We start from the raw sequence: 26,706 nt of genomic DNA on the forward strand, positions 1-26,706 counted from the left end.
AAGCTAACTGTAAGAACTAAGTTGTGGTGGTGCATGCCTTTAATCCCAGCACTGGGGAAGCAGATCTGTGAGATCGAGACCAGCCTGGTCTACAAGAGCTAGTTCCAGGACAGGCTCCAAAGCCACAGAGAAACCCTGTCTCCAAAAACCAAAACAAACAAACAAAACAAAAAACAAACAAACAAAAAAAACCCAACTTTTTTTTTCTACCAAAACTGTCCTCTTTAATCATGCTTTCTGCTCCCAATTCTTAATATAAATCCAGTTAAATGCATCCAGTAGCTTTCAAGCGGTAGCCTGGGCTATCTTAAAATTCACTCCAGTGAATTAATCATCACCTTTAAACTCAGCCTTCCAAAGTCTCAAGACATGGCAAAATGTAGACCAGTCCTTTGTCACAATGTCACAGGAATGCCTCTAATCCAATGCCCAAGAAAGGGCTTATTCCTGTCTGAAACCTTATGAGCACAGCCTGTATTCCCTGCATTCTGTCAACATTCTGTTACCAGCTCCAACCAGAGTAGATCAGTAAGTTCAATTCATAGTGTCTATGCTGTCTGTAGCCTGGACTCCAGACTTCCCTAGACACCTCCCCTAACCCAGTCCCAAGGCATCTGAACTCCATCGCCAGGTAAAACCATCACAGCAGCCACACAGTCAGCACTTCTTTTCTATGTTCAGTTTTCAATCGTTGTAATAAAATACCTGGTGAAGCCCGAGGGAGGAAGGTTTGTTCTGACTTACGGTTTCAGTAGTCATGTGGCTGTGTGGCTTTGAACCTGAAGTAAATCAGAGTATCATGTGAGTAGGAGGAGCTTGTGGCAGAAGAGGCTGCTCACTGCACGCCAGCCACGGAGCAGAGAAAACAAAGGACCAGCAGTAAGGTAGAGCCCTTCAAGGGCATGCCCCCAGGGACAAACTTCCTCCAGCTAGGCCCCACCTTGTTTCTGCCGCCTCTCAGTAATGCCTTCAGATTATCAATCTATCAATTAATTAATCCATTGATTAGGTCAGAACATTCCTGATCTAGTTACTTCCTAAGAGGACCATGCCTCCAACTCAGGAGTTTGGGGGAACTTTTCACATTCTTCTCATTCTTTTCAAAGATCTATAGTCAAAGAGCTTTCTGGTCCTTTTGTGTTGCATATCTTTGTACATAAATACATTATATATCTTTTTATTCTCCATTAGATTATATTGTGTTCATTGTTCTGTGGCAGCTTTTCAACATCACACCTTAATCTTCTTAACAGCCGTATAATATAACTAGAATAGTATAATTATGGCCCAATTGAGTTGTTCTTTTTCCTACTGATGAGCAATTAAGTATTTTTTGGTTTTTGGTTTTGTTTAACTACTACAAACAATGCTACAGTAAACAATCTTTATGTGTGTTTTTTAGCACATACTTAATATATTAATTAAGATAGCCAGGCGTAGGTTGGGCACACCTTTAATCATAGCACTCAGGAGGCAGAGACAGGCAGATCTCTGTGAGTTCGAGGCCGGCCTGGTCTCCAGAGCGAGTGCCAGGACAGGCTCCAAAGCTACACAAAGAAACCCTGTCTTGAAAAACCAAAAAAAAAAAAAAAAAAGAAAAGAAAGAAATTAAGATAGACTCTTGGACAGAGAATTGCTCCACCCATGGTCATGGGCATCTTAAATGAATAGCTACTGCCGTATTGTCCACCAGAAACCCTTTACCAGTTTCCAATAAACAACATGTGAGAGGCGTTTTCCTCATTCTCACCAACATTCCAAAGCAACAGTCCTTGGGTTCAGTCCCAGAACCACAAAATCAGAATATGTATGTATGTATGTATGTATGTATGTATGTATGTATGTATATACCTTTTTCTGGCACTAAGCTCATTTGCATTGCTTCTATTTGTGTCCTTTTGTCCTTTGTCCATTGTGCTAGTGGGTCATCTTACATCTATAAGTCTGGCTGTTTAAATCTTTGCTATACTTTACTATGTATGTTACTAATTTTTCTCTTTTAAAACTTTATGATATCTTTCATTGTACAGTCAACCATCCATTTCCACTGGAAAATATTAGGCAGGAAAAAGAATCCCTGCAAGTCCTCCCACAGCCAAACATGAATTGAATCACACACACACATGCTGTAGTGAATCCATGTACCTGACATGATATGTAGGCACACCCAGTTAAGCTTCCTGCTTGTCACAGACCCTCTCTCAGCACTCAGTGTCTGAGCAATAGTCTCTACATCTGGTGTGGCATGTGTGATGTGTGTAGATAGCCTTAGGATGCATCTGTACTGATCATATATAGATTCTTTTTCTTGTCATTAGTCACTGAACCATACAACATAACAACTGTGTATGCAGCATTTATGTTATCTTAGATATCGTAAGTTGTAAGGATAAATCTTTCCACCAGCCGCCCTAGTTCCGCCACGTTAGGGCCCCAACTAACATACAGAGACTTATATTAGTTACAATGCTGCTGACCAATAATTAGGATTTCTTATATGCTTGCTCTGTCTTAAGTATCAACCATAGCCATTAATCTATATATTTATAAAGACTTATCTTATGGAGAATGCTGGCAGCATGCGTCCTCTTTCTGGGATCAGATGGCGGCTCCACAGAGAAGAGAGGAGGAGGAAGAGTGTGATTTCCTGCTTGTCCCTGCTTATATTCTGAGTCTGGCTGCTATGTCACTTCCTGCCTGGATCACAAAACTTCTCTTTACTACATTTCCCAGAATCTTCCTCGACTCCTACTCCCACCTAACTTGCTGCCCTATTGGCCAATGGTACTTTATTTATCAACCAATAAAATAAACATACACAGAAGCATTTCTGCCATCAGTATGTAATATATGGGAGCCAATGGAAGAGGTCTTACCTAGCATATGTGAAAGCTTGGGCTAGGTCCCCAGCACACACCCACACACAGACACACACTAGAGCATGTTGAAATGTTGTAAAGAGTAAGGAAGGATATGCATGTTATATGCAAACACTGCACCATATTATATAGGGACTTGAACACTGGCAGATTGTGTGTGTGTGTGTGTGTGTGTGTGTGTGTGTGTGTGTGTGTGGTGGTGGTGTTTTAACTTTCACACAACCATATCTGTTATTTGGGTTGGGTTGTGGGTTTTTTGCCTTTTTTTGGTGTTTTTTTTTTTTTTTTTTTTTTTTTAGATTTATTTTATGTATGTCTGTGTACCACATGTGTGCCTGGTGCCCACAGACATCAGAAAAGGGTATTGGATCCCTTGGAACTGGAATTACAAATGGTTGTGAATTACCCTGTGACACTAGAAACTGAACCCAAGTCCTCTGCAAGAGCAACAGGTGCTGTTAACTGTTGATCAGTCTCTCTAGTTTCTTAGTTTTTTTCAAGTCAGAGTTTTTCTATGTAAACATATCCTAGAACTTTCTATGTAGACCAGGCTGACCTTGAGCTCATGGTGATCCTTCTGCCTCTGCCTCTCCAGTGCTTAAACTATAGGTATGTGTCACCACCTCAGCTTTTGTGTTTGTTTTTTAAGATAGAGTTTTGCTATGTAGTCCTTGCTGAACTGAACTCATATATCCCAGGCTAACCTGAAACACATGGCAATCCTCCTCCTCCTCTCTCAGCCTCAAACGCTAGGATTGCTAGGGTGCACCACATGCCTGGTTTGTCATTTTCCTTTACAGCTTTTGAGTTATATTTTTTGTTTGTAATGATCTATTCTATATCCAGATTATCAAATTGTATCCTCTTCTAACCTTTCTTATAGTTTTATACTTTTAACTCTAATCCATCCAAAAAAATGTTCCTGCTCTATTGGCATATACTTGATAGATAAAAAATATATGTATCTACAGTGTTATCTTAGTGTTCTACTGCTGTGATGAGACACCATGGCCAAGGCAACCTTATAAAAGAAAACATTTAACTTGGAGCTTGCTTACCGTTTTAGAGGGCATTAGTCCATTATCATCATGGCAGGAAGGATGTCAGCACAAAAGCAAGCATGGTACTGGAGAAGTAATTGAGAACTTTACATCCTGATCCAAAAGCAGGGGAGGGATGAGAGAGAGAGAGAAAGAGACTGCATGGTATGAGTTTTTGAAACCTCAAAGCGTACTCCCAGTGACATACCTCCTCCAACAAAGCCACACCTCCTAATCCTTCTTAAACAGTTCCACTCCCTGGTGACTAAGCAATGGCGTCCATTCTCATTCAAACCACCACAGGTATGCAAAGTGATGTCACAATACACATACACAGCTGAAATTAATGTTGTGTGTAATTGGTTAGTTTTTTTGCCAACATGACACATACCTAGACATATAGGAGAAGTAATCTGGATTGAGGAATTGCCTCCATCGGATTAGTTTGTGGACATATCTGTGGGGCATTTTCTTGATTGCTCATTGTTGTAGGAGGGCCCACCCCACTGTGGGCAGCCCTACATTGGGGCAGGCGGTCTTGAGAAGTATAAGAAAAGAAGCTATGGAGAAGCCTGGGAACAAGCCAGTAGGCAGCCTTCCTCCATGGTTTCTGCTCCAGTTCCTGCCTTCAGATCCAGCTTCATGAACTCCTATCCTGACTTTGCTCAATTATTTACTGTTATTAGGACTTGTAAGCCAAATAACCCTTTCCTCCCCTGGTTGCTTTTATCAGGGTTTTATCACAGCAACAGAGAACCAAACTAGGATGGTATTTTAACCTTTTTCTTCCTTTCTTTCTTTTTTAAACAAAACAATTTTTCTTCAGCATTTATTGAATGACCCATCTGGTCCCCAGTACTTCAGAATGCCACAGTTATTGAAAATTAAGTTCCCAAGTATTTTATAAGTTTGTTTCTAGATTCTGTGTGCCAAAACCAAAGAGTTTAAATTACTATGACTTCATTAATTTTATAACTTTTTTTGAGTTTCAAGTTAACAGAAACCCAGGCCAAATTTGATATATTTATAACTATGAAACTAAAATTTTCAAGAACAGATATATTTTCAGACTGCCTTATATACAAAGGCTCAGAGCACTCCATCAGATTTCATATTTCTTCAACATCTAACAGACTTTGCATTTGGTAAGGATGTACCCATTCTTAGCCCAGGACATGCCCACTTAGTTTACTAACCCCAGAGAAGGAGAGCTTTTTTCTGGATAGTTTCATCCTAAGACGGGGTCTCACTATGTAGCTCTGGCTGTCCTGGAACTCACTCTGTAAACCAGGCTGGTCTTGAACTCACAGAGATTCTCCAGCTGCTGCCTCCCAATTGCTGGAAGTAAAGGTGTGCTCAGCCATGCCCAGCCATGGGAATAGATTAGCCTAAATTTGATTTCCCATATATCCCTTTGGTCTATGATATGCAACTCCTCTGATTGTCCAAGCCTGTTGTGATCTGGAGATCAATCCAGTTTCCACTCAAGGAGGAAAGGGGCACTCAAAAAACAGAACCAATGGGCGTTGGTGGCTCAAACCTTTAATCCCAGCACTCAGGAGGCAGAGACAGGCGGATCTTTGTGAGTTTGAGGCCAGCCTGAGCTACCAAGTGAGTCCCAGAACAGGCTTCAAAACAATACAGAGAAACCCTGTCTCAAAAAACAAACAACAACAACAAAAAGACAGGGAAATCAGAGGCAGATGGATCTCTGTGAGTTTGAGGTCAGCTTGGTGTAAAAGTGAGTTCCAGGACAGCCAAGACTACACAAAAAAACCTCTTGTCTTAGAAAAGCTAATAATAATAATAATAATAATAATAATAATAATAATAATAATAATAATGAAACCCTCCAGTACAAATGTGACTTCCTAGCTATGTGATTAGGCCAAGATGCACACATCCCCAGCCATTATCCTTCTTCAGAACCTTTGTTATGTCCTGTACATTTCCCCATGTGAACTTTAGAATTGGCTGGTTGGGTTTCATAAAAAATGTTGTTGGGCTCTTGATTGGGATTGTGTTAAATTTATAGATTCATTTAGGGAGAGCTGACATCTTTACAATATTAAATGTTTTCATCCAAGGAAAAGGTTGTCTTGCCACTTACTTGGAGTTTCTTTTATGACCTTAAGTAAAGGTTTATCGTTTTCTTTATATAGGTCTTGCACATTTCCTGCTAGATTTATTTTTACTTAAAAGGTTTCTTTTGTTGTTATTGTGTATAAACATTTTCCCCCAACTGCATTCTATAATTGATGGTTAGGGGTTATAAATAAAAGGTAGAATTTTTAAGAAATTGCTGTATAAATGACTGCTTTGGTATACTATAACATTATTTCATTGTTGTGCCAATCTACTTGGCATTTTGGGGTTAAATAATGATACCTGTACATAGTAATCCTCTGATCCAGTATTGGCACTTCTTACTGACTTTTTGCCTTTGATAGCACACGTACACATCTCATGCTGTGGCCATTGCTCATACACATTTAGGATAGCTACCATAGGCTTATAACATGCAGCTTGCTTCAGTTCAAAGGAGTTGCCCTATATTCCTCAATGCTAAAGTTTTTATCACAAATACACACTGAATTTTATCAAGTTTTTAAAAATATCTTGAGAAATAATTTTTTTCTGGTTCCGTTTAAATAAGATTTTTATAACTATGGTTATAAATAATATTAGTATACATATTTCTTCTATTCTTTTTGTCAACTCTTGGAGTCAGAGTTGTGGTGGTCTCAGAATGAATCAGGAGCTTCCTATCTCTTTCTCTGTTCTTAAGTTGCTTATGTAATCTAAGGCTGATGTGTACATCTGCCAGCTAGGCCTTACACACAAAAGGTGTCTGTTGCAACCTTCTAAAACAATGCTACCAGTTAGAGACCATGTTCAAACACATGAGCCTTTGTGGGACTTGTCAGAGTCAACATAAAATTGTTATCTAAGAAAATATTGTCTGGAGTCAAGACCGTGATGGGGAAACCCACAGAATCAGCTGACCCAATCTAGTGAGAGATCACTGACTTAGGTCTGACAAATGGGGAACCTACATAAGACCGAACTAGACTCCTTTAATATAGATGACAATAGTTGACTGGGAGAATATATGAGGCCACTGGAAGTGGGTCCAAGATCTAACTCTAATGCACAAACTGTCTTAGTGGAGCCTATTCTATATGGAGAGATATCTTATCTAGTCTAGACACAGGGGTGCCTAGATGTGCCTTGGTTCTGCCTCAAGGAGATGATGGGACAGACTTAGTAGACTTCCTAGGGGAGGCCTTACCCTCTCCAAGGAGCAGATGGGAGAGGGAGGAGAGGAGGAATGGGGAACTAGTTTTGGAAGGTAAAAAATAAATTAATAAAAAATAAATAAATAAAAAGGGAGAAAAGATATACCTCAAGAAAGGAAGGGAGGAAGGAAGGAAGGAAGGAAGGAAGGAAGGAAGGAAGGAAGGAAGGAAGGAAGGAAATATGGTTGCTCCTAGCAAGCAAAAGCCTAAAAATATCTACAGGTAAACATTGGTGATAGCTGTACTTACTCCTCCTCTTCTTTTTTCTTTCTTTCTTTTTGTTTTTCTTGATAAAAGGTCTCACTGTGTAACCCTGGCTAACCTAGAACTTGCTATGTAGACCAGGCTGGCCTCTGTTTCCTGAGTGCTGGTGTTCAAGGTGTATATCACTTCATCTAGCCTACACTTACTTTGAAATGGTTAGAGAAAAAACTAAATATAAATATACATGAATGCCAGTTACTAAATTATTACTTCCAGTCTTACTTTGTACCTAGTCTAAGGTGAAGGCAGGGATTTTCCACTTTGCAAGTTGGCTCCATTAAGAGGCTTTTCTTCTCTTGGTCTTGCTGGAGAGGAGGGAGAGAGAGTGGAGGAAAGGAAGAGAGAAGGTGGGGAGGGAGGTGATTAGAATGAGAATGTCCCCACAGGTTCATATATTTAAATGCTTGGTCCCCAGTTGGTAGAACTGTTTGGGAAGGATTAGGTGTGGCCTGGTTGGATTAAGTTTGGCCAGGTATAGGAGGTATGTCACTAGAGGGTTGTTGGGTTTTGAGTTATGCCAGTCCCAATATGTGTATCTGCCTGCTGCCTATAGATCAGGATGTAGAGCTCTCAGCTACTACTCTGGCACCAAGTCTTGTGTTTCCCGATGAGATGATCATGAACTAAACTGTAAGCAAGCCTCCAAGTAAATAATTTCTTTTATACGAGTTGCCTTGGTCATTGTGACTCTTCACAGCAATAGTAACCCTAACCCTAACTAAGACAGCGAATGAGAGAGAGTGTTGTATGACACTACTCCTGCATCACTAAAACCCACACCAACATGGAAAGCTCATGAAAGCTAGAAACCTAGAGTTCACAGCACAACCAACAGGCAGCTCAACAGGGTGTCCCTTGGAACCAGCCCAGTTTGTCTGAGCCTCTTCCAGGCAAGGCTCAGCTGATCTTACAGTGTCTCTCCGAATCCTTACAGCTTCTATATGCTTGGGGAAAGAAAGGACCTAGTGAGTCCAGTCAGTTTCAGAGAGTTACTAAAGCTACTGAGCTGTTTACTGCCTGAGCAAGCTTCCTGCAAGTTGAACTATTTCAGCTCCCCATGGAACATCCTGTGTTTAAGGAGCTTCCCCCAAGGTGGAGGCTTTTTTCTGAAAAACTTGCTGGTGACAGAGGTTAACGCTGGAGGAAGGAGGAATTTAGCTCTTTGAAACTAGTTACAAGCCATATGGAAGAAGATGAAGTTAGACTTTTATGCCGTATACAAAATTAAGTGAAACAGAATATGCAAACTTAAAGAGCTACAACTGTGAATCTCTTAAAAGAAAATCTTCATGGCTGGTTTGACAATGATTACTGGATGTGTCAATAACATAGCCAATGCAAGAAAAAATAAACTAGACCTCTTCCAGATTAAACTGTTGAGAATCAAAAGGCAATAGCAAGAGAATAAAAACACAGCCCACAAAATGGAAGCAAATACTTACTAATCATTTTTATCAGAGTATTAATATCCAGAGTTAAATGAAGAATTCTCACAACTCAACAACAATTTTTAAAAATCCAATTAAAAACCAGGCAAATAACTTGAATCAACATTTCTCCTACAAAGATGATACACAAACAGCCGATAAACATGTAAAATGATGCTTTATAACATTAATGATCAAGGAAATGCAAATCAAAAGAGATAAGTGAGCACTTCACAGTCATTAGACAGCTGCTACTCAAAAACAAAACCAGAAATGTTGGTGAAGATGTGTAGAAATGGGAACACTTCTCTTAGCCAGTGGGAATGTAAAATGATGCAGCCATTGTGGAAAATTGCTTGGAAGTTAGAGAATTATAGCATGATGCAGTAATCCCACTTCTGGGTTTACACCCAAAAGAATTGAAAGCAGGATGTGAGCAAATATTTGCATATCAGTGTTCATAGCAGCATTATGCACGGTAGTTAAAAGTGGAAGCCATGTTGTCTTAGTTGTCCTCTGACCTCCACATGCGTGCTATGCTATGCGTACATTATATGCTTGTACACACACACACACACACACACACACACACACACACACACACAATAAAGGTACAAAAATAAAGACAACATTTATAGCCAGCAATGGTGGTGCATGCCTTTAAATCCCAGCGCTCAGGAGGCAGAGGCAGGTGGATTTCTGTGAGCTCAACACCAGCCTGATCTGTAGAGTGAATTCCAGGACTACACAGTGAAAACCCTGTCTCAAAGTGGGGGAAGAGCACTGCTCTTGCCGAGGACCTGGGTTTGGCTTCCAGCAACCCTATGGTGCTTCACAACTGCCTTTAACACCAGTTCCAGAGATTCTGGTACCCTCATCTGGCCTCTTCAGGAACCTGCATATGTGTGGTGTCCATAAGCTCACACAGGCACACATATGCACACACATTTTTTTGAAGATTTATTCATTTATTATGTATATAATGTTCTGCCTTCATGTATGCAAAATTAACAAATAATGCCCAACTGTGGTAGCACATGCCCTTAATTCCAGCACTGGGGAGGCAGAGGCAGGTGGATCTCTGTGAGTTCGAAGCCAGCCTGGTCTACAGAGCAAGTTCCAGGACAACCAATGCTATGTGGAGAAACCCTGTCTCAAAAAAAAAAAAACCTAAATAAATAACAAAAATAATAGTTTTATCAACTTTATTATTTAAAAAAACTAACTTGGAAATAAATAAAACATTACACACCAAAATTAACCAGACCCAAAGTCTATTTAACTCCGTGAACTTCTGTACAGTTTGAATAGGCATTAAGAAACCCTGTCTTGAACAATTCAAAACAAAATTTTACATTTTCATTATTGAATATGTTTCATGTACTTATTTATCACCAAAAAAATAAAAATGACAGATTTAGAATATATCCTTTTTCATGGCATGTATCCAAAGAAATATATTTTATTCCTTTGAGGCAGGGTATCTTCTTGAACCTGGAACTTGCTTATTTTTTCAGCCCAAGCTCCAGCAAACCTCCTGTGTTTGCCCCCACTCAGTGCTGGAGCTACCAGCTGTAGCTTTGATTGTAACTCCTTCTCTGACTGAAGTTACCTGAGAGAAGTTTTAACTTTTCTTGTCATTTGGGGAGGTGGTGGTTATTTGTTTGATTTTGGTTTTTTTTTAAGTCAGTGTCTCACTGTGTAGTTTTAGCTGGCCTTGAACTCTGTATAGACCAGGCTGGCCTCAAACTCACAGAAATCTACCGCCTATGCCTCCTGAATGCTGAAATTAAAGGTATGTGCCACTGTCACCCAGTGTCTTGTTCTTACTTTTTTTGTTTTGTTTTGCTTTGCTTTGGTTTTGGTTTTTCGAGACAGGGTTTCTCTGTGTAGCTTTGGAGCCTATCCTGGCACTCACTCTGTAGACCAGGCTGGCCTCTGACTCACAGAGATCCGCCTGCCTCTGCCTCCCGAGTGCTGGGATTAAAGGCGTGCATCACCAACGCCCGGCCTTGTTCTTACTTTTATTATTCATATTTTACTTTATGGAATTGTGGTCAAAAAGTATAATGTAGATTATTCTATACTATTTCTCCTCATTTGAAAATATAGTATTTGATATTATATATGTTGTCTTAATTGGGGTTTCTATTGCTGTGAAGAGACACCATAACCATGGCAACTTTTATAAAAGAAAACATTTTATTGGGGTGACTTATAGTTTTAGAGTTTGAGTCTATTATCATCATGGCCAGACATGGAGACATGCAAGCAGACATGGTACTGGAGTTCTATTTCTTGATCTGCAGGCAACAGGAAGTGAGCTGTCCTCCACACTGGGTGTAGCTTGAGCATAGAAGACCTCGAAGCTGCCCCCACAGTGACATACTTCCTCCAACAAGGCCACACCTACTCCAACAAAGCCACACCTTTTAATAGTGCCACTCCCTTTGGGGGCCACTTTCTTTTCAAACCATCACATATGTGTATATTTTTACTAACATATCAGATCAAATTCCACTACATGAAACATTTGTGGGACTAGTGAGAGGGTTCAGCAGTTCTTGGCTCCACTTCTGGTGGACCTGAGTTCCCAGCATCCACCTCAGTTGGATCACAACCTGTAACTCCAGCTCCAGGGAATCCAACACCCTCTTCCAATCTCCGTGGAAACTTGCACACATGGGGCACACAGACACACATACACATAAAAATATTTTTTTCAAGAAAATAAAATCTTATTGGGCGTTGGTGGTACACACCTTTAATCCCAGCACTCGGGAGGCAGAGGCAGGGGGATCTCTGTAAGTTTGAGACCAGCCTGGTCTACAGAGCAAGTTCCAGGACAGGCTCCAAAGCAATACAGAGAAACCCTGTCTCCAAAAACCAAAAAAGAAAAAGAAAGAAAGAAGGAAAGAATGGAAGAAAGGAAGAAAGAAAGAAAGAAAGAAAAAGAAAGTCTTTTACCAGCATTTGGGAGGCTAACGAAGGAGGGTTGTGGGTTTGATGCCAGCCTGTGTTATACACAGACCCTATGTCAAGAGAAAAAAAATACATTGAAGCTGAGAGTAATAGCACATGCCTTTAAAACTGCTGAAAACCCCTGGGTGGATGGCAGGGGAAGGTGGGTCATAGAGTGAATGTAGAGGTGTTAATGGCAGAGGAAGGTGGGTCATAGAGTGAATGTAGAGGTGTTAATGGCAGAGGAAGGTGGGTCATAGAGTGAATGTAGAGGTGTTAGCACGTGGGCTATCTGGAAGGACAGCGTACAGAAATTCTTTGGACTGTGTTTGCAAGTAAACCTAGTTATTTCAAACTAGAAAGGTATTATTTCATTTTTAAATTTGTTTTTATTTTGTGTATGAGTATTTTTACCTACACATATGTATCTTCAAAACAGGAGAGAGATGTTGGATCCCTTGGAACTGGAAGTACAGATGGGGGTAAACTGCTGTGTTGGTGCTGGGAACCAAACCACTGAGCCAGGTCTCTAACTCCCATTTATTATCTATCTGTTTATTTTGAGATAATATATCACTTTATAGCCCTGGCTGTTATGAAATTTGCTATGTAGAGCAGGCTAGCCTCAAACTCACAGAGATTTACCTGCTTCTGCCTCTCACATTCTGGAGTTGAAGGAATACGCCACCACACACAGCAAGTATTTTTTAATTATTTATTTCTGTGGTTATGTGTGTGCACAGGCATGCATGCCAGTGTTCTCATTGCAGAAATCAGAAGACAGCTTGTAGGGGTTCTTTTCTACCATCATTTGGGTTCCAGGGTCAAACTCAGGTTGTCAAGTTTGGCAACAAATACCTTTGTGAGTTGAGCCATCTTGTTGACCACATACACACTTTTAACTGTGTGTGTGTGTGTGTGTGTGTGTGTGTGTGTGTGTGTGTGTGTGTGCGCATGCCCATGTTCTGAAAAAGAATCTTACTTAGGCTAGCCTCCAACTTCCTGTTTCCTCAGTTTCTTGATGGCTGGGATTACAGGTCTTCACCAAATCTTCAGTATTTTTTGAAGTTTATTTTGATTATTTTTAATTATATGTGTGTACCTGTTGTGGGTGTATGCACAGAGGTCAGAGGTGTAAGATGCTCTTGGAACTAGAGTTACAGATAGTTGTGAGCCATCTGATGTGAGGGCCAAGTAGTCCTCTGGATGGTGTGTGTGTGTGTGTGTGTGTGTGTGTGTGTGTGTGTGTGTGTGTGTGTGTGTAACTGCCGAGCCATCTCCCCAGCCCTCTTCAATATTTTCAACACAGTGTAACTGGAGAGCGCTCCTTGGTGCAAAGATTTCATGTATTATATCACTTTCCACCCAGGCTTCACTGTGATGTGTGATCCAAGGGATGATTCATTGACCACTAAGAGTAAGATAAAAAGTGAGACATTTGGCTGGGTGGTGGTGGCGCATGCCTTTACTCCCAGCACTCAGGAGGCAGAGGCAGGCGGATCTCTGTGAGTTTGAAACCAGCCTGGTCTACAAGAGCTAGTTCCAGGACAGGCTCCAAAGCTACACAGAGAGACCCTGTCTCAAAAAACAAAAAACAAAACAACAACAACAACAAAAAGAGTCAGACATTAGCACTCAGCTCTAAATGGATATCCCTGTCCCTCTGTCTCTGAGACCAGGAGGAGCTCTCCAGTTGGATTACATAGTGGATTACATAGTGCAGACAGCCCTGCGTACTCTATGTTCTCAGCCACTTGTTGCATTTTCAACAGTGATTTTAGAGCCTTACTCAAAATAACAAATTTATTTTTGTTTGTTTCTTTCTTTCTTCACAAAGACCTGAAGATGAGGTGTTTTTAAAGCAACTTGCTAGTGCTTACTTGGTGGAAAAGGACTGTGATGCTCCCCTTTTCTACAGAGAAGAAGGAAACAAAACATTCCAAAAGAAGGACTACATGGGCGCTGCGGTGCTGTACTCTAAGGTACCATGCATGCAACCCAGAAGTTGCACGGGCATGTTCTGCGGAAGTTAGAGACATAGTACTGAATTTCATAGCCAGTGGGTTTTTTTTTTGTTTTGTTTTGTTGTCTACAGTTTGGATTGGATTTGGAGGGAAAAGGATAGAATTCTGTTGTTGATTATATTCTCAAACCAAGGATCAATTATGTATCCTGAATTTTGGAAGATTCTTCCCACATTCCTCAGACCCATAGTAGCCACAAGTTTTATTGGCCCTTTGCCCTGCTTTTCCACGTGATAATTCTCACTGAATTATATGCCAGGGTTGTCTGTAGAAATGATGAAAATTTTAGCTTGCTAGTCCTAATTTAGTGAGCAGCTAGATTTTTAGCTGGCCACATGCTAGTTTACCACCACACTAACTTAGGCTGAGCATAGTGGCACTTGCCTTTAATTCCAGCACTCAGGTAGCAGGTAGATCTCTATGAGTTCAAGGTCATCATGATCTACATAGCAAGCTCCAGGCCAGACAAGGCTATGTAGTGATACCATGTCTCAATAAAATAAACAACCAGAATGAAAAGAAAATAAGTGGGTTTGCCATAGCCCAACCAAGCTAGTAGGTGTCATTGGTCATCAATTAAAATATTTTGTTATTTGTTTGGTTTTTTAGTTTGTTTTTTGAGACAGGATTTCTCTGTGTAGCCCTGGATGTCCTAGAACTCACTTTGTAGACCTGGCTGGCCTCGAACTCGTGGGCAACTACTACCTAGTCCATCAGTTAATATATTTTTATTAGTGACAGTCAATAGATACTTTACATTACACTAACGATGACCAAGCTATATTTTTTAATTATTTTATGTATATGGGTTTTTGCCTACATGTTTAACTGTGTGCCACTTGTGTGCTTGATGCCTGAGGATCCCAGAAGAGGGTATCAAATCCCCTGGGACTAGAATTACAGACTGTTGTGAGCCATCATTTGAGTTCTGGGAATCAAACCCATGTCCTCTGGAAGTACAACCAGTGTTCTTAACTGCTGAGCCCTCTCTCCAGCCCCACCAAGCTAGATTTTGAAGCGGAATCATGGCTTTTAAAAACACTGTATTACTCTTACTGACCTGAGAAAATTACTTCTATTGCTTTTTCAGAGATCTATATGGGCTTAAAGCAAGACCATGTCAGACTCTTGACTTGTGGTCTTATATAGTATATGGGTGGATAAGCCTAGCATGCTGGCATACTCCTGTAATCCAGGGTTCAGGGAGGAAGGAAGAGGAGTTGAAGGCCAGTCTTAGCTTTGTAACAAGTTTGAGGCTAGCCCGAACTGTATGAGACCCTGTCTGAGAAAGGAGAAAAGAATGTAAGAAGGGTGAAAATGAGTTGTATCTCCAAGTTATACCACTTGCCAGCATGTGTGAAGCCAAAGGTTTGATTCCCAGCACTGGCAGTAAGGGTATTGTATTCCTCTGCACCTTTAAAAAGTTAATATTCAACTCTTGGGATTTATTTTCCAAAAACTGTCACAGCTACAACATCCACTCTACAAACATAAAAGCCCTACTTTGTAATGGTGTAATAAAGTATTTGGCTTCGGTTTTATGCCTTTACATCCTAAATGTGACCCCATGGAAAGTTGTTCAGGAAAAACAGGTAAAGTAAGAAAGGAGGGGCTGGAGAGACCCTCAGAGCTTGAGAGCACTTGCTGCCCTTGCAAAGACCGTGGCATATGCTGGTTCACCCCATCTCAGGGGATCCAAAACCCTCTTCTGGCCTCCACAAGCACCCATACTCACACATGCACATAATTTTAAAAATAAAATGAAACTTTTAAAATGAGCTCTAGAATGAGTTTGACATCAGTCTGGCTACATGAAACCCTGTCTCAAGAAGGAAAAAGATGAAGGTTTGTTGGTTGGAAAAGGAGATGCACTTCCTATTTCACGAAGCTGGTCTTTTGGTGATTACAGTACTTTGCAATTTTATAGAGAGCTACTATTTTCTTTCTTTTTAAAGTAATGCTTGTTGTTTTTGCCTGTAAAAGTAATAAATGTTACTTTGGAAAATATAGAGAAGTATAAAGAGTAAAAAAAAAAGTCATAACCAGTGATAAGTACTGTTAACATTTCTACTTATACCCAGCCAGCCAGCCTTTCTCCTGTGAGAATGTGTTTTTCTTTTACAAAATTGGGATAATGCTGCACTTACTGTTTTGTAACCTGCTCTTTCCCTTCAACAATTTATTGTACCCATTTTCTCATGGTGTTAAATTTTCTGCTCAAAGTAATTTTCCATAGCTAACTCAGTGTTCTATTACAGAGAAGAAATGTACTTAATTTAACATCTAATACTGGCATATTATTTGGCCTTATGATGCTATAATAAGCATCTCTGTATAAATATTTATGTACAACTGATTTCTGTTTAGGATGAATTAGTAGAAGGGTAAAGTGCTCGGTCAAAGGGAGTATTTTCAAGCCTTTGATACTGATGCTGAATTGTTCTCCAGAAAAGAACTAGTTAACATCCATTCTGACAAACGAGATTGCTCATTTCTTCATATCTTAATCAACACTGGTTATTATTATATTTTAATATTTTGTTAGTATCATATCTTTATTTTGGGGTTAGGAAATATGTTCATATAGTTAAATTTCAAAAGTGTGGTTTCTTTTTTTGTTCCTTAGTCTAACCTCATTTCCATCCCCATAAGTTCAAGGCCAGCCTGTTCTACAGGACAGCCAGGGCTACACAGATAAACCTTGTTTCAAAAAACAAACAAATATATATGTATATGTGTATATATGTTTATGTGTATATATATTATATTTTTAGAATTGAGGACATAGATCAGTGTTATGATGCATACCTAGCATGCATGAAGCTCTGGCTTTTAAACCTAGCACTCTACCCCAAAACATTTACTATATATTTCTAAATTATATCACTAGTTATCAGACTAGTTTATACTGCCACTAGCAACACAATGAAGGTGCCCATTATCCCACTCCTTTGTCAAGTAGTCTGTTCTTGGTTTTATTCTTCTTTGACAAATTGGTGGGTATTTCAGCTGGCCTAGAACTCAGAGATCTGCCTGCCTCTGCCTCCCAAGTGGTATACACCTTTACCAGTGCTAGTCTACATGGTGAGCTCCAGGACAGCCAGGACCACATAAAGAGACCTTGTCTCAAACAAAAAGGCAAAGCATCTTTTGTATGTCCCATAAGGACTGTACATATCATTTGCATTTTTTATTGACTTGTTATTGACCTTTCAAAACTTATTGAAGTAAAAAAGTTAGCTCTTGGGGCTGGAGAGATGGCTCAGTGGTTAAGAGCACTGGCTGCTCTTCCAAAAGTCTTGGGTTCAATTCCCAGCACCCACATGGCAGCTCACAACTGTCCATAACCCCAGTTCCAAGGAATCTGACACCTTCACACCAATGCACATAAAATAAAAATTAAATTTTTTTTAAAAGTTAGCGCATTCAGCCTAATGTTTACATTTTGATGTTGCCTTGATTTGTTTGTATTATGAAAAATATGTATATGTATGTGTGTGTATACATATATATATGGAACCCAGCCCTTATGGACTCAAGTTTATTAGCCTTTTATGATTTCTAGAGTTTTGTTTTTTTCTTTTCCTTTTCCTTTTTTTTTTTTTTTTTTTTTTTTTTTGAGGCTGGGTTTCTGAGGCCAAGCATAGCCTTAGACTTTGTAGCAGAAACTGGTTTTGAACTTCTGATCCTCCTTCCATCACTTCCCAAATACTGGGGTTAAGGCATGTGCCACCATACCCAACAACATCTGTTTTTGTTTTTGTTTTTTGTTTTTTGTTTTTTTATTGTAGTTAGAAAGGGATTCCTCCAACATCACTTTTGACTCTTCATAGTTTCTTCCAGTTATTACACTTGTGTTTGTTACATTAAGAGTTTGGTTCATTTTCACTGGACCTGGTGGCGCAGGTCTGTAATCCCAGTTACTTGGGAAATTAAGGCAGTGGGATCATAAACCAAGGTATGCCTAGATGACAGAGTGAGTTCAAGATCAGCCTAGATAAACTGGTAGGCGTGGTAGAAGCTGCGTTTGATGCTACTATATTCAATGTTGCATCTTTATTTTCTCATTGAGCTTCAGAAGTTTGCCAAAAGGTAAAAATGAAAGAGAAGTAGCTAGAACAGAAAGGCTCTGTAGGCGGAGTTTTCCTATCCCAACTGTCTGTTCCTTCCCAAATAACTGACTTGGAGACTTAATATAAATTATAAATGATGGGCCAATAACTCAGGCTTGTTACTAACTAGCTCTTACAATTTACCCAATTTCTATTAATCCATGTGCTGCCCTGAGGCTTGTGGCTTTTACCTCTATCCCATTTTGTATGTCCTACTCGTTTTCTGGCTGGCTGGCTACTCCAGACTCTGCCCTTCATCATCCCTTCATTCTCATTTGGCTTTCCTACCTACCTTTGCCCTGTTCAGCTATTGAGCATAATGACACATATTTACACAGTATACAGAAGGATTATTAAGTAAGGTTCAGTAATTTTTGTCAATTCCTTTCAGTCTTTAGTAGTAGATCCCTCATTATCAGAAAAGATTAGAAATGCTACTTCCCATTTGTCCCTTTGACCAGCTCATTGTTTTTCAGGGAGTGTCACATTCCAGGCCTAACACTGAGGATATTTCACTGTGCTATGCCAATCGTTCTGCAGCCCTCTTTCATCTGGATCAGTATGAAGTGAGTATTGAGTTACCTGGTGTCTTCCCTGTGGCTTCGGTGGAAGATGAGGTCCTATCTGTTTCTTCTGAACACACTGAAGTTAGCTTGGAAACACTAATATCCACCAAACTGGTTCCTCTGACTCATGTCACCTCCCACAGGTGACTATGAATAATAGTGGTAGAAGCTATGGCACTGTCCACAGAGCATGGACTGGATCCAATAGGTCAACACTTCTCAATGTCTGTATCAGCCAGATGTGTTGCTAATGGTACTTTAGATTCCAAGTGTATCAAGATATTAGCTTGTTCATTTGTTTCTTCTGAATAAGCAGGGCATGAGTACTGGAAAGATGGCTCAGTGGTTAAGAGCACTGGCTGCTCTTTCAGAGGACCTGAGTTTGATTCCCAGCACCCGCATGGTGGCTCACAACAAGATATAACACCATGTCCAGGGGATCCAACTCCCTCTTCTGGCCTGTAGGCACCAGGCAGGCATGTGGTGCACAGACATATATGCAGGCAAAACACTCATACACATAAAGTAACAGTTTAAAAGGAGAAATTAAATAAGTAGGACATGTTTAAGATTATCCCTCTTATTACATCTCTTCTACAGTAAACATCGAGAGTATGAAAGTAAAAGGCTTCTTCTCATCCCCTAATTGCTGCAAAAGCAACAAAAACAACAGTGGAGCATTGTGTCCTTGGAGTTTAAGTCAGGAAATGACAAAATGACATATCTAGGTTTTAGGAAGATACCTGTAAGCCCTATGAAATGTATAGTAGAGAGGCCTAAGGACAAGCTCTAAAATATTCCATCCATGTCTGAATTCTACATAAATTCAGTTTGGAATAGTCACATGTTCACACTCACTGCCCTTCACAGTAAAATAGAAGAGCAAGAATCTATCTGGGCATGGTAGTACACAGCTATAATCCTAGCAAGTAGAAGGCTGACTCATGCTATGTGTTTGTTGCTAGTCTGGGCTATGTAGTTAATACTGTCCAATCAGAGCTTCTAATAAAAAAAAAAAAAAAACAGGCTGGAGAGATGGCTCAGAGGTTAAGAGCACTGACTGCTCTTCCAGAGATCCTGAGTTCAATTCCCAGCAACCACATGGTGACTCACAACCATCCGTTATGAGATCTGGTGCCCTCTTCTGGTGTGCAGATATACATGGAAGCAGAATGTTGTATACATAATAAATAAATTAAATCTTTAAAAAAATAAAAACTGAAAAAAACGAAAATCCAATAATCTGGGAAAGAAAGAAAAGAAACTATTGAGCTAGTCATGGTGAGACAAGCTTAGTCTTTAATCTCAGCACTCAGGATCAGAGACAGGTCTATGGGTTTGAGGCCAACCTGATCTACATAGAAAGTTCCAGGCCAAGGCTATATAGCAAAACTTTGTTTGTTCTCAAAACAAACAAACAAACAAAATCCCAGAATTTCTTATTAAGGAAAATTAGACATAATATTCTCAACAAGTATTATACTCTTTTAAAAGGTCACACAGGGGCTGAAATCAATCCCCAGCATAAGGACAGAAAGAAGAAAGGAAGGGGGAGGAAAGAAGAGAAAAAAGGTAAGATTAGGAAGCAGAACAGAGGATATAATTTAAGGCCTAAGCTCCTGGTTGAAGTTGTCCATTTTTATGACTCTGTATGTGCCAGTGGTTTTCCAGTTCTCAGTACATAGGGAAGAGTAGAAACCAAGAGTCATCCTGGAATTTCCTTTTTGTTTTCAGGCATGTCTTGAAGACATAGTGAGAGCAGGTATGCATGGGTACCCGGAAAGACTGCAACCCAAGATGATGCTGCGTAAGGCAGAGTGCCTGGTGAACCTGGGGAGACTACAGGAGGCGAGACAAACCGTCATTCATCTTGAAAGCAGCCTCAATGCCAAGCCAACGCTGGTATCTTCCTCTCATCAGATTCTGCAGAGGAACCTCCACCACCTGAAAGTGAAGATACGGGAGAAGGAGAATCTCCCAGAAACCTTCCCAAAGGCTCTCACCAGAGCCTTTGAGGATATGGCCCTGGGGGAAGAGAACAAACAGATTTCTGGGGCATCACTCTCTGTCAGCTTACACACAGACCCTTTGAAAGGCCGCCATCTAGTTGCTGCAAAAGACATTCTCCCAGGAGAACTCCTGGTGAAGGAAGATGCTTTTGTAAGTGTCCTTAACCCAGGAGAAACGCCCCCACTGCATTATGGCCTAGAGAACAAGTGGGATACCAGAGTCACCAATGGAGACCTCTACTGTCACCGATGTCTGAAGCACACTTTGGCCACAGTACCCTGTGGTGGCTGCAGCTATGCCAGATATTGCAGCCAAGAATGCATGCAGAAGGCGTGGGAGTGCTACCATAGCACAGAGTGTCCTCTAGGGGGGCTGCTTCTCACACTTGGGGTCTTCTGCCATGTTGCCCTGAGGATAACTCTTCTAGCCAGATTTGAAGATGTTGACAGAGTTGTAAGGATGCTTTGTGAGGAGACTGGTAACAAAGACATCTGTCTACCTGAAAAGAAGAATCCGGTCAAGACACTTCATTGTACAAATCGGGGGGAGAGTGAAAACAGCATAATAGGTGAAACCCCAATTCCTGGATGTAATGTCCATGGAAAGTACGAAAGTAATTATAATGCAGTCTTCAGCCTTTTGCCTCATACTGAAAAGCATAGCCCAGAACACAAATTCATCTGTGCCATCAGTGTCTCTGCACTGTGCAAGCAGCTCAGAGCAGCCAGCTTGCAGGCCCGAACCATGCACTTAAAGTCCTCCAAGCTGGAAGCAGTGACTCCAGGATTGTGTGCAGATTTGACTATCTGGGGAGTAGCCATTCTGCGACACATGCTACAGCTGCAGTGCAATGCTCAGGCGATAACCTCCATAAGGCACACAGGTAAGACAGAAACCTGATTTTTGCCTTACATTATTGGTCTTTCTTTTCTTTCTTTCTTTCTTTTTTTTTTGTTTTGTTTTGTTTTGTTTCAAGACAGGATTTCTCTGTAGCTTGAGAGGCTGTCCTGGAACTAGCTGTCCTGGGCTGGACTCGTACTCACAGAGATTCGCCCTGCCTCTGCATTCCAAGTGCTGGGACTAAAGGCATGTGCCACCAACGCCTGGCTTTTAAGATTTATTTATTTGCTATATATACAGTGTTCTATCTGCATGTATGCCTACACGCTAGAAGAGAGCACCAGATCTCATTATAGATGGTTGTGAGCCACCATGTGGTTGCTGGGAATTGAACTCAGGACCACTGAAAGAGCAGCCGGTGCACTTAACCACTGAGCCATCTCTCCAGTCCCATTATTGGTTTTTCTAGAGCTAATATTAAAGGAGAAAGGAGCTATAAAGGAAGACTAGCATCAAATGAATCAATGACCCAAAAGGAAAATGCAGCTGTCTTGTGTTATCATTATACTATTGAGAAGTGCTGTGTGCCCTTCTGTGATCCCATGGCTTGGGAGATGGAGGCAGGATGGTTAGGAGCTTGAGACAGCATCAGCTAAATATCAGGTTTGAGGTTAGTCTGGGCTACATGACACCCATTCTCTTAAAAACTAAAGAAGCCAGAGCCGGACAGTGGTTTCTCATGCCTTTAATCTCAGCACTCAGGAGGCAGAGGCAAGTAGATCTCTGAATTCAAGGCCAGCCTGATCTATATAGCAAGATCCCCACCAGCCAAGGCTACATAGGGAGATCCTGTCTCAAAATTAATAATAATGTTAATTAACAATTAATTAAAACTTAAAAACTAAAATGTTTTAAAACTTTTATCAATTTTCTGTGTCGTATGCATGTCACGGCCACTTGAGTCAGTTCTATCCCACCATGTGTGTCCTAGGGATCAAATTCAGGTGGTCAGGGTTGGCAGCAGGTGCCTTTCCTTCCTCAGCCATCTCCCAGCCATTTCCAATATTTTTATTGACTGATCTTCATTTTCTCAGAGAATGCCTTTGAAGGCCTAGGGAGATGGCTCAGTGGGTGATGCACTTGCTATGCAAGCGTGAAGACTCGAGTTCAGATCCCTACCACCCAGGCAGATGCTGAGCAAGCATGGCAGCCTGCCTGTGATTCCCTCAAAATGGAGGTAAACAGGATCCCTGGAACAAGCTAGCTAACCAGACTAGCCATTGATGAATTCTGGGTTTAAGGGAAAGACCCAGGCTCAGTGTGTATGATGGAGGGTGAGTGATCAAGGAAAATACAATTTAAGGCCATCAGTTGCTGGCCTTCATGGGCAAGCCCACATCCAAAAACACCACACATATGCATGCAAGGTGGGGGAGGGGGAAGAAGGTGCTGTTTAAGCTGTTTTGTTTTGTTTTGTTTTGTTGCCAAGTGTGGTGGCACACTCCTTTAATCCCAACGTTTGGGAAACAGAGGCATGAGGCTCTTTGTGAACTGGAGGCCAGTTATTCTATTTCTACCTCTCGTCTTGCCCTAAACTTGCTGAACTTACAGATGCCAGACACCACATTAACATGGGCACCAGGAACAAGCTAAGGGCATCTGGCATCTGGCGTACATGGCAAGTGCTTTACCCGATGAGCCATCTTGCCAGCCCCAGAAAATGTATTTTCACAAAGCAAAAAATAATCAATAAAAATGCGTCTGTCATGTACAGTGTAAATGGGCAGTCAGGAGTGGTGGTGCATACCTTTAATCTGAGCATTCAAGAGGCAGAGGCAAGTGTATCTCTATAAACTCTAGGCCAGCCAGGGCTACCTAGTAAGATACTGTCTCAAAAAAAAAAAAAAAAAAAAAAAGAAAGAAAGAAAGAAAAAAAGAAAGAAGGAAGGAAGGAAGGAAGGAAGGAAGGAAGGAAGGAAAAAGGAAATGGGCTAAACTCTCCAGCTAAGCACTCTTTTTAAGTGAATCAGAAAACAGAAAATTAAGATGCTTCTGTAAAATTAAGATCCTTCCATTCACAAAAATTAATGCTATAACAATAACAGAGTATTTGGGTGTGTCAAGAATCACAAGTATAAGGGCTGGAGAGATGGCTCAGTGGTTAAGAGCACTGGCTGCTCTTACAGAGGACCCAGGTTCTATTCCCAGCATCCACATAGCAGTTCACACCTGTCTGTAACTCCAGTTCCAGGGGATCTGGTATCCTTACACCAGTGCACATAAAATAAAGTTAAATAAAGTATTTCTTTAAAAAAAAAATCACAAGTAGCTCTCCACCTTCTCTGCTCAGCCCCTCCCTCTTCCTCTCCCTCTCTCTCCCCACCACTTCCCTTTCTGAGGCCACCCATCAGCCCTTCACAAACACCCCCTCTTTTTACCCCCTACCAATAAACCACAAACGTGGAAAAAATTTTAAAAAATCACAAGTAAACCAGGGTATTTTTGTTAATATGAAAGAGCAGAACTCAAAGTAAGATATCTAATAAATCACAGCATTTTATTTTTATAAAGGAGACTTTCCATACTGAAATATATTATCAGTGTTAGGTCTCAGAAACAGAGATTGTGTCTATAAAACAAAAATGGCTAAGTGTACAAGATGGAGCTTGGCAAAAACTCCATTGTTGTGAGAAAATTTAGTGTGCCATTCTGGCTTTGACTGGGCACATATATTAAGGCTCTAGAAACCAAGATTACATAATAACCTGGGGAATCTGGTAGATATATCCTATCTATCAAAACTTGTATCCCATAGATCAGAAGTCACAAACTTTCTGTGAAACACCAGATGGAATAAACATTTTAGGATTTGCAGGCCATATACTCTGTTGCAGCTTCACCTCTGCCCTGTAGCCTGCCAACAGCTGTGGGTAATGTACAAATGCAAACGTGAGCCTGCCCTGATTTCAGTCCAAGATCATTATAGACACTGAAATCTAAATGTTTGTAATTTTCCACACTCAGAATTATTCTGGGTTTGTTTTCAACTACTTAACCACTAAAAACAAAAACAAAAAACAGCTGTGCAGATGGCTCAGTGGATAAAATGCTGCCATGAAAATGTGAGAACCTGAGTTCAGATCCCAGAACCCACATAAAGCTGGGTGAAGTAAGGTCATCTGTAATTTCAGTGCTCCTATAACTAGATAGGAGGCAGAGACGGGGAATCATGGATGAGCTGGCTTGGCATACACAGCACTGAACAGCAAGGAGAACCTGTTTCAGGTATGTCTTGGTTAGGGTTTTCTATTACTGTGAAGAGATAGCATGACTATGGCAACTGTTATAAAGAAAACATTTAACTGGGGTGGCCCACTTAGTTTCAGAGGTTTAGTCCATTATCATCATGACAGGGAGGGTGGTGGCCTGCAGACAGACATGGTGCTGGAGCTGAGAATTCAGGCAATAGGAATTCAACTAACTCACTGGGTGGTATTCTGAGCATAGGAAACCTCAAAACCTGCCCCCACAGTTACATACTTCCTCCAACAAGGCCGTACCCACTCCAGCAAAGCGGCACCTCCTAATAGTGCCACTCCCTATGAGATTACAGGGGCCAGTTACATTCAAACAACCACAAAGTAGAAGATAAAGACATCAGGGGCTGGAGAGATGGCTCAGAGGTTAAGAGCACTGACTGTCTGCTCTTCCAGAGGACCTGGGTTTAATTCCCAGCACCCACATTGCAGTTCACAACTGTCTGTAACTCCAAGATCTGACACACAGACATGCATGCAGGCAAAACACAAATAAAAAATAAAATAAGCCGGGCGGTGGTGGCACACGCCTTTAGTCCCAGTGCTCAGGACGCAGAGGCAGGTGGATCTCTATGAGTTCGAGGCCAGCCTGGTCTATAGAGTGAGTTCCAGGACAGCCTCCAAAGCTACAGAGAAACCCTGTCTCATAAAAACAAAAACAAAAAAAAGAGGGGGGGGGGTTGGGGATTTAGATCAGTGGTAGAGCGCTTGCCTAGCAAGCCCAAGGCCCTGGGTTCGGGCCTCAGCCCTGGAAAAAAAAAAGACGATTCAGAAGTTGTCTATCCTCTAACCTCCCTACACACATGTGTACTTTCTGCCCACACTCAGACACAAATGCACAAGCACACACACAGAGTATGAAAACCATTATTAGGCCACAGGCTATACAAAATAGGCACGGCTAGGAATTAGCCCACAGACTGCAATTTACAGAGTCTTGATATAGACAAAGATCTGACAAAACTAACAGTCTCTAGATGGAGGCTGGGGACATGGCCCAGTGAGAAACATTCTCTATCTCGAGGACCAGGAAAATGGCTCAGTGAGTAACAATCTCTAGCTAAGGAACTGTACCAGAAAAGTTGCTCAATGAGCAGTGTGTGCTGTGCATGTGAGGACCTAAATTCAGATAGGAGGCACCCACCAAAAAAAAAAGCTGGACTGGCAAAAGCATACTCTTATAATCCTAACACTAGGAAGCAGAGGCATGAGAATGAGGGGCAGGGGCAGACACTCCCTCACCAAGCAGTCTAGCCAATCAGTGATAGTGATTCACAGGTGAACCAATGAAAACCGTAGTCTCAAAAAATAAGGTAATAAGATGGAGTGCAATCAAGGAAGACATCCTATGTCAACTCCTGGACCCAACCAGCATACTTATGGGTACTCATATGTCAAAGAATTCTCTGCTCAGGCCTGGTAGCACAGGCTCTGCATTCCCAGTTACTAAAAAAGCTGAGTTAGTGTTTAAAAGCACTGGCTGGTCTTTCCAAGGATCCGAGTTTGATTCCCAGCACCCACATGGTGACTCACAACTCACTCAGAGGAATCTAACACTGTTTTCTGGCTTCTGTGGACATCAGGAATACTTGTAGTGCACAAACATAAATCCAAGGGAAACACCCATGCAGATAAAAATAAATACATTAAAACTGAAAAAGAGCCGGGCGTTGGTGGTGCATGCCTTTAATCCCAGCACTCAGGAGGTAGAAGCAGGCGGATCTTGGCTACATAAATGAGTTTAAAGTCAGCCTTGGCTACATAAGACCATGTCTCAATAAATTTTTAATTTAAAAAATGAGGATTCAGGTACTGGGGGGAATGACTCAGTTGGAAAAATGCTGACTGGGCAAGCATGAGGACCTGAGTTCAGATCCCTAGCACTCGTGTAAAAAGCTGGGCATTGGTGACATGGAGAAACAGGTAGATCCCTGTTCACTCATCCCTAATGGACCTTGCCCTCATCT

The 26,706-nt window shown here is 41.1% G+C and overlaps 1 protein-coding gene across 5 annotated transcripts in view; it reads left to right on the plus strand.

Moving 5' to 3' along the window:
- The window catches only part of LOC103158874 (SET and MYND domain containing 4), a 50,409-nt gene that overhangs the window by 10,588 nt on the left and 13,115 nt on the right, over positions 1-26,706 (plus strand). For 4 of the 5 annotated variants that reach the window (XR_004770875.1, XM_027426750.2, XM_027426752.2 and 1 more), the window contains exons 3-5: positions 13,708-13,852; positions 18,483-18,572; positions 20,307-21,465. Coding sequence is in view for 4 of the 5 variants with exons in the window: in XM_027426750.2 (XP_027282551.1) it covers positions 13,708-13,852; positions 18,483-18,572; positions 20,307-21,465 (1,394 nt within the window). In the remaining variant the exon portion in view is untranslated. Of the gene's footprint in view, positions 1-12,309; positions 12,396-13,707; positions 13,853-18,482; positions 18,573-20,306; positions 21,466-26,706 lie in introns of all 5 variants that reach the window. The other variant, XM_027426753.2, reaches the window with a different exon arrangement.

This window comes from Cricetulus griseus, chromosome 7 (genome assembly GCF_003668045.3).
Source record: "Cricetulus griseus strain 17A/GY chromosome 7, alternate assembly CriGri-PICRH-1.0, whole genome shotgun sequence".
Taxonomy (NCBI): Eukaryota; Metazoa; Chordata; class Mammalia; order Rodentia; family Cricetidae; genus Cricetulus; species Cricetulus griseus.